At 35.3% G+C, this 8442-nt stretch overlaps 1 protein-coding gene across 6 annotated transcripts; it reads left to right on the top strand.

Moving 5' to 3' along the window:
- The first annotated feature begins 964 nt into the window (after nt 1-964).
- Nucleotides 965-7191, top strand: LOC122294451 (telomere repeat-binding protein 5-like). 6 transcript variants are annotated; one of them, XM_043103191.1, is made up of 10 exons: nt 965-1230; nt 2643-2842; nt 2959-3802; nt 3898-4077; nt 4226-4285; nt 4381-4460; nt 4707-4948; nt 5464-5781; nt 6086-6149; nt 6761-7191. In XM_043103191.1, exons 2-10 carry the CDS (start codon nt 2762-2764, stop codon nt 6917-6919), a joined length of 2028 nt encoding a protein of 675 aa, XP_042959125.1. In that variant the 5' UTR covers nt 965-1230; nt 2643-2761; the 3' UTR covers nt 6920-7191. The 6 variants fall into 6 exon arrangements, 4 of the variants coding, with proteins under 4 accessions (XP_042959125.1, XP_042959126.1, XP_042959123.1 ...); XR_006237623.1 differs by having other exon boundaries at nt 966-1230; nt 3898-4095; nt 5464-5935; nt 6761-6840; XR_006237624.1 differs by having other exon boundaries at nt 966-1230; nt 3898-4095; nt 5464-5957; nt 6761-6826.
- The last annotated feature ends 1251 nt before the right edge of the window (nt 7192-8442 follow it).

The raw sequence follows: 8442 nt of genomic DNA, 5'->3' as shown, positions 1-8442 counted from the left end.
TAGATAGTTTCTGAATCCATATAGCCCGTTTCCCATACCTAATTAATGAGAAGCATATATAGCAAAATAACGGTTGTACTATATACAGTTTTAAATTATGCAAGTTCTATATATACATTTTGAAACAAAGTGAGTTTTATTATTTGGAACAAAGTGAGTTTTATTATTAAAGGAATAATTTTTACACATAAATTCTATATTTTATCTTTTTTTAAATTCTATGCTTGTAAATTTTAAAATTATAAATATTATTTTTCTTATTTTATTTTCTGCCGGATGTTTGTAGGTTTAATTTTCTTTATGCTATGGATACTTGTCAATCAATCTTTGCCATGCTATCCATCTCCCTATAAATCAAAGACAATGATGCATTTTCTTTTGGATATTGCTACGTCCACATAAGATCTCTACCGAAATTTTTTATCGATTCGTTTATTTTTATTTTTTATTTTTTATTTCACCTTTTCTTTTACTATTTTTTTAAAATCTTAAAATATTTTTTAAAAATAAAAAAATCAAATATTTATTTAAAAACACCTACTTAATCATTAAGTTAAAAAAAAATTAAAAAAAATTTCGGTAAAGACTGTCGGTACAAAATTTCTGTGACACTAGTTTTTCCTTTTCTTTTTTCCCGTTGACCAAACACCATTCAATCCATTTTCTGAAAAATTAGAAATCAAAATTCAAATTATTGTCAGTTTAAAAAAATGAATATTCCTTCTATTTGTGACCCAACGTTTTTCTCGATCGTGTGGAGGACACGCGGCTATACGATTTAAAAGCTACCACACGTGTCAAGATCTCGAAGAACTTTAAAACACTGGGTGGGGTGTGGGTCAACCAATCGCGGAGAACCGGTCTTTAGGTGGTTTCCATCACCGGCTATAGCCAGTAAGCCCATAGGCCATCACCGATAGGTCCGGTAATGGGGTCAATGGTATAAGAGCTGGGGTTTAAGCCAAAATAGTTGGGTGGTTTTCAGAGGGTTTTGGTGATCACAAGAGGGAGAGAGAGCGGGAGAGTTTTGAAGGGAGAGAAAGATAATGGGTAGCGTTTGAAACGGAGTTTTCTGGGATAATATGGGGTAGGATCGTTTTGTGTGGTGGAAAGAAAAATCCGATTTCATTGTTGAATCCGCCATTCGCCTGAAAACTCTGTTGTTTCGCCAGGGTTTCGTTTTTTCGCTGAAAAAAGTTTTCAACTTCAAAGGAAAATTGTTGTCTAGAGGTGAGCATGTCGAATTTCGTGGATTTTGTTTCACGGATTTGTTGAAATTTCGGTGTCTGTTGTGGGTTTGATCGTAAAGACGAGCTTAGCTCTCTCGAACATTGAGTTTAATATCTAAGAACTCATGCGAAATTGAACAAGAAACTTCTATGATGACGCGCACTTCAACCTCGAAAGTCTTTTACGCACCTGAAGTTCATTTTTTTCCCCTTGAAATTTGTCCGTCAAATGGGTTCGTTGTTTTCACTTCTATGACTTTTGTTCTCAATTTCCTTACCCTTTTGCTAATTAATGTGCAAGTTATTTTTGTCCACAGTTCAGAATTTGATGGTTTCGATCTGAGAGTTGGGTTCTTTATCTTTTCGAACGTTTTTTTTCGAAAATTTACAACCTTTCATCGGAAATGATCGGTTATCTTTTTCAAAATTATTTTGGGTAAATCGTTTAACTGTTTCTACAAGATCGAACTTTTTGAGGGGTTTAGATTTTTTGAAATTCTATTTGGTTTAGTTATATTCAATCTATTTCTTGCGTCTCAAATTATTTGTTTGAGTTCTTCTTTTCCCCGTAGGCCTTCGACATCAGGGTTTTGTCGTGGTTTATGACACTTTTTTGTTTTTTGAAAATTTATCCCCTTTTCCTCTGATGTGAGAAGGAAATCTTTTATATTTCTGTCTCGAATTTATAGAAACTGAGAAGGAATTTTGAGGGGTTTAATTTTCATTCTTTTTAAGTTGAATCGTGATGTTTGGTATATACGTCTTATATGTTATTATTATCTTCTTCATACACGATTTATTTCTTACTTGTCGCGGAATTTTACATTTTGTTGGTTTATTACATGAATCATGGACATGGATTTCTGTGTGCATGTTGTTGTCTGCACGATCGCGTGGATCTGTTGCCAGTCATAGAATTGTACCTTTGCCGCTAGCTCTTCTCTTTTGCTTCTTTTCCTGACAATCGTAAAGTAATTTCCCGTTTCCAATTCTGGGAACTTGTATTGATTTGAGTTGGGTTGCCTGACGTCAGGGCCTAAGAAAGGAATCTGAGGCCCCCAGGCTAGTGGAAATATTTGTAGACTGCAAATAGCAGAATCAATCACACCGTGAAAGCTGGGTAAAAACTGGATTTTTATGCAAGATACAATTTTGTGCAACCAAATACATGCATTGGCTTGTTTAGGGAAACATCCTTCTATATTTTTCTGGTTTCTATTGGTTTGATATATTTGAAGTCATTTAGCTATTGAAGGAATGATGTTTTGGTTCAGCATATGGGTTTTCCCCCATTTTGGATCTATATCTTTGTTCTCTACCTTTGAACGTGTCAATCATCCTTTCACTATTGGTCTGGCATTCAATCTAGACATGAAATAATGAAACTGATCCCATGTGATCATCCATCATCAGGTTTGATCTTCAATTATGCAAGCTTGATGGACTGGAGAAGTGCAGATTTGTTGAAAATCGATGCATGAAAGCTGCTTCTTTGTTTATGACGTATCCTTCTTTGTTATGACTTCTGAGATATGGTGTTGCATAAGAGGTTAGACTATGGATTCAATGGCTATCAGGTGCCTCCCATGCCTCGAGCTACCAGATCAGCTAGGGTAAATATATTATGCTCTTCTCATGTTGCCAATTGTTGCAATTTATCTGTTTACTTCTTTGGTCTCTTTTCTCTTCAATTCTGATCCATATGATTGATCTTTTGATTTTTTTTCAGAGGAGGGGTACGTTCAGAAGGAGAGATGAAGATAATCAAATGGGTGCATTTGACTTATTAGCCACTTTAGCTGGTGAGATATTGCTTGAGAAAGAGAGTTCACCCACTTCTAGCAATGCATCAAAGGAAAATGATCAGTGTGCATGTGTTAAAAACACATGGGAGAATGAAGATAAACTAGTTAAAATTGAACCTAGTAATCAAGGAAGTGGTGATGGGAGAGTCTTAATCTCTGAGACTGTCCCACAAGCTGATGATCAAAAGCATCTCTCCAAGGAATCCCCACTAATACAGAATAACGGCCATTCAGGATTTGCTTCTGTAGCAACCACCGATTCCTCAGAGAGCTTTGTTGATGAGAGGTTGGTGAATGGAAAAAACAAGGATGACATTCAAAGCTTTGCTAGCAAAGTAGATTTTGGTATCTCTGGTAACAGGGATTCTGGGGATTGTACATTAGATTGTGAATCTAAAATAATGTCAAGAGATTTACCGCACAAGAATGGGAAGTTGCCTATTGGTACTGGGGCTGATACGTGCAGTTTGGAGGATCCTGAGTTTTGGGATGGGAAACCTCCTGAATTAGTCAGTTCAGATGGTAAGGTTAAGGTGCCTTTGTGTGGGGACCACATTCCCCGTAGCTCTTTTCCCGCAGGTCGGGATGATGTAAAAATACGTAGTAGAGATGATGACGAAAACTCCTTTGGGTGCACTCGCCCTAACATGACAAAAAAGTCTATTTGGCCAGTATCACGCATTGCAGACCGAAGAATAAAGAAAATTTTAGCTTCAAAGTATTGGAAGGTATCTCCAAAATTGAAGGATGAGACACTCTCGATATTTGGTAAGTTGGTGCTTTTATTCACAGTAGTTTGATGTATGAGGTTGTTGACTTTTATGATCTGTTCCTTTAAGTCAAAATTGTTTTAATGTTTCCAGATGGGGATTTCAAGTCCATTTGCCACAATAGGAAGGGTTATTACAAACGCCAAAGATCTCAAATGAATATTCCTTTCAAAAAGAGGAAATTTTTTGAGTGTAGCTCAGTTTCAAATTCTGACCGATGGATTAGTTGTGATGGTAAATTTGATTCACATGAGGGAGGTGCTTCTGGTTCATGTATGGAGATGAACGGAGGTCCTTTCTGAATTTCTTGCTTTTCCATTTGAATTAATATTTTTCTACCTATCAAAAAAAAATTAATATTTTTCTGGTGTGTGGGATTTGTTGCTCCTGTATTTCCCTAAATATCTGAATCATTATGCAGCCATTGGATCATCATCCTCCGTAGGTCAACACCCATCAATTCTATCTAGGGATTCTTATGGTATGAGACATTTAACAGAGTGATTTATATATGTTCTTTTCTTATTGGTTTCTGACATCAAGTACTTAAGCTGAGGTGTGTTATCTTTTGCTCAGTGAAGCTTAGGATTAAGTCTTTCAGAGTGCCAGAGCTTTTTATTGAAATGCCTGAAAGTGCAACAGTTGGTTCTTTGAAGGTATTTGAACTTTTAATTCGATAATGTTAACAACATATTGTAAGTACTCCATAATTATGGTCTTTAAAAAAAGAAAAGGAAAAGAACAAAGCCCTTTAATATGTTGAAAATATAGGTGTATATACCATACCGTTAATTTAGGACATTGGTTAATGTGAGTAATAATTATCATATGAGTAATAGGTCTCATGCATTGGGCAGTTGGTTTCCAGTGTCGTTCTGATATGTGCTGTAAATGTTCTTTAGAGGACTGTTATGAAGGCAGTGACTACCATACTTGGAGGTGGGTTACATGTTGGTGTACTTCTTCGGGGAAAGAAGGTTAGAGATGACAATAAAACTCTACTGCAAACAGGGATTTCTCATGATTACCATCCGGATGCTTTGGGTTTTGCCCTGGAGCCTAGCCCTTCAAAAAATCCCCAACCTTTATGTCCCAGAGATTCTTCCCATATGCTTCCTTGTGACATGCTTCAGCCTTTAACCAGGTAATGTGAATTCACTTATAGAACTAGTCCTTGTTTAGTCCCTTCCGCTCAATGATCTAGCCTTCTAGTTGTTCCTCCTAATTGGTTGTATTCAACATAATCTTGAGTCATTTGCTGATTTTAAATTTGGTTGCACTAAAATGTTTGATCAAAGTATAATTAGCAGTGAGACTATAGTGTTTGATCAAAGTATAATAAATTCCGTATGAATTCTTTTCCCGAAGGAGAGAGTCAAAAGTGAATGGAAACCTTTATTTTGTTAGTTAGTTTATCATCCCGAATCAAGATGTCCTGTTACTTCATTTAGTTAGCACAGTGCCTGGAGATTTGTGCTATTTTTTGTTGCTCGCAACAAATTGGATGTGATCATACTTGCTTATTTTCATGAAGAATTACTTGGTGTTATATTGATTTCAAAGCTTTTTTTTTTTGTTCCACAATCCACCGATTTGTGACAGTAAGATTCAAGCAATGTGAATAATTAGTTCCACTTGGGTTGCAATTTTAATTTTCAGTTATCTATCGGATTCAGCTGGAGCTCATCAGGGCACTTGCCATACCTCTCCTGAGCTTTACATGGCCGATTTAGGCAACTTCATTGAAAGTGATCACGATTCAGCACCTTCTCCTGCTCACACACCAGTTGACAAAAGTACAAGAGACTCTAAAGCTCTTGTTGCTGTACCAGAAATTAATGTCAAGGCATTAGCTGTGGTTCCAGTTCAACAAAGATCAAAGCAATCTGAGATTGCGCAGCGTCGAATCCGTCGACCTTTTTCTGTTGCCGAAGTGGAAGCACTTGTTCAAGCTGTTGAGAAACTTGGAACTGGAAGGTACATTGAGTGCAATACAACCGAAGAAGTATAAGCAGCTGTTTGAGATTCAATCACCAGGAATTCATATTCGTTAACTATCAGTTGGCAATGCATGAGCCTGACTCAGATTTTACTTAAATGAGATCCGACCTGCCTAGTGAACACGCTTTAGGTGGTTTTGTATGCTCGTAGATGTGTGTATTTTCCTGCCTTGTTATTGGTTGCTGGGAACTGAGATGTTATTTTGACCCAAATGATTCTGTGGTTATCTCATAGCCTTTTGTGGCATTATTTAGTTTTTAATGGTCTTCTAAATTTGCAGGTGGCGTGACGTTAAACTACGAGCTTTTGATAATGCAAAACATCGAACTTATGTGGATTTGAAGGTAACGATTCTTTATGCTACCTTCTGGGAAAAAAAAAAAAAAAAAAAAAAAAAAAAAATCCCAGTACAGCAACCTTTTTAAAAAAAAGAAAAATTGTTTGAATGTATTACCTCATCAGAAGTAAGAAGTTTACTCATTTTGCTGACTCAAATTTATGGATGTTTCCCAAATGGATTTTTGCTTTGTTGAATTTATAACTCATCGATGTGGATGTTTGCTTGTTTCATGATCGTTGTATTTTACTTGTTTTAACATTAAAAAACGTTCACTTTATGACATGGTCACCCACAGAGCACGTACTATAATCTGTTCGGGCAAATGATTAGATAGTCTATAGCTTTATGAGCATCTGTTGCTTTACCTTCTGAGAGACAACTTCTCTCTTAATTCTAATCTTCCATGATTGCTCTTGTCTAACGCGCATTCCTATCATTTTATATCAGAATGCCCTTTATCACATGACCTAATTCACACTTTGTCAGTTTCTTCTTGCATATCATATTGCCAAATGAATCATTCTGTGATTGGTTATATAAGGGAAAAGAAAAAATTAAAAAGAGCAGTTAGCTTTAAGTGTTGGAATGTGGTTTGATGTGAGTTTGGGTGTGCAGGATAAGTGGAAAACACTGGTACACACAGCGAGAATATCTCCTCAGCAGAGGAGGGGCGAGCCTGTTCCCCAGGAGCTCTTGGACAGGGTCTTAACTGCCCATGCTTACTGGTCCAAACAGCAGCTCAAGCAACACCCAGAGCCTTGCCTTCTCATCTGACAAAAAAAGTCTTAAAAAAGAGAGCTGCAAGCACACATGTGGAACAAAAACATAGAGTGATCATGGGTTTAGAAGAAGGATTTCTAGGTGTCTAGTTTGTTCTTTTTGGCTTTGCCATGATTATGTAAAAAAAAGTAGCAAGGAAGAATATAGAAAAAGTCTGAAGAAATGTATGCAATATTTCTAGCTCTTGCCGTGCTTCTTTTCCTGCCTGGAGAGTGGCACTTGTAAATGGTTCACTGGTTCAGGGAATAAAGAGCTTTCTAACCAAACTCATTTGACCATAGCCTTTGTTCTTTCAAGTTTTAGGATAAGCAGATCGGCTCCAACATCAAAGAATTTTCTTAGATTTAAGCTAAAAAACTTGATTTTTCCAGTTGTAAATTCTACAATTTTTTTTTTAAAAAAGGTGGGAATTTATTATTAAAAAATTATTTTTATATCTTCCTTTACGTGATAAAAAAAATAAAAAGTTGTGTTCTGTTTTTATTAAATTATTTGGGGTCCCACACGATAAACCTAGCCTGCATAGGATCCCATCCAAAAGAACGACAATTGACAGGGACACAAGATTTCTAGGAAAATTCCAATTAAGAAATGGCCCATGAAGGACCACCAAGCATGCAATGAACTGTCACCTTTCCCTTTTTTTTCTTGGATGTTGTCCTTTTATTGTATAAACAAAAGATTTGTACAATGATATGAAAATGCCATTTACTCAATCACAGAGGATTTGTAGAAGATAAATAATTCATGCTACAAGTATTCAATTCGTTCTGATTTGTTTATTGCATTATTGGAACTAAGACAGGAAAAAATATATATATATACATTAAAAATAGAAAACTCTTCTGTCAAATGGTCAAGTTTTCATTTAAAATAAGATCCCACAAATAAGTAATACAACCATAGAATAGTATGAAACTTGTTCTAGCTCTACTTCGAATCCCCAATCCCTCAAATGTATATAAAAAATTAATAATATTGATTATTGATTGATTAATTATGGAAATTATTTATACAATCTTAGAGTGCAAGTTTTACACACTTTCTTTGAAAAAAGTGAGTGAATTTTTTACCCATGTGAAAAATATCACTTTTAAATAGTAGGCTCGTATTTTTTAAAGGGAGTGTACGAGATTTGGATATTTTAAGACTGTATCTAAAATTATTTATTAATTGTTGATGTTTATGGCATCCCCTCCTCTTAAATTTAAAGCTTTGTTCTTTTGGATTTAATCTCGTGACTTATAATTGTTGGAAGTAAATTATATTATTTATTTAAGAGAATTGTTACAGACATAAAGAGATTATACAAAGTAAACCTATAAACTTTTGTGGTTTTATAGAATCCGTTAGATCTATTTTATTGTAAAAATAAGTTTACATTCTAACGTACCACATCAAATCACATCAATTTGTAAGTTTATTTTTATGTAATTATTTTGTGGTTAAAGTATTTTTCTTTATTTAAATATGATGGAAGTTATCAAAATCTCATGTGGGAAGGAAAGCCCTATCCC

The sequence above is a fragment of the Carya illinoinensis genome, chromosome 14, assembly GCF_018687715.1.
Source record: "Carya illinoinensis cultivar Pawnee chromosome 14, C.illinoinensisPawnee_v1, whole genome shotgun sequence".
In the NCBI taxonomy this organism is placed as follows: domain Eukaryota; kingdom Viridiplantae; phylum Streptophyta; class Magnoliopsida; order Fagales; family Juglandaceae; genus Carya; species Carya illinoinensis.
This window is presented reverse-complemented; position numbering and strand designations above follow the sequence as displayed.

Coding starts and splice junctions, on each gene's coding strand:
- LOC122294451 (XM_043103189.1), top strand. CDS start 2,762: ATGGTGTTGCATAAGAGGTTAGACTATGGATTCAATGGCTATCAGGTG. Junction 3,803..3,897: donor TGAGACACTCTCGATATTTG/GTAAGTTGGTGC, acceptor TAATGTTTCCAG/ATGGGGATTTCAAGTCCATT. Junction 4,949..5,463: donor ATGCTTCAGCCTTTAACCAG/GTAATGTGAATT, acceptor TTTAATTTTCAG/TTATCTATCGGATTCAGCTG.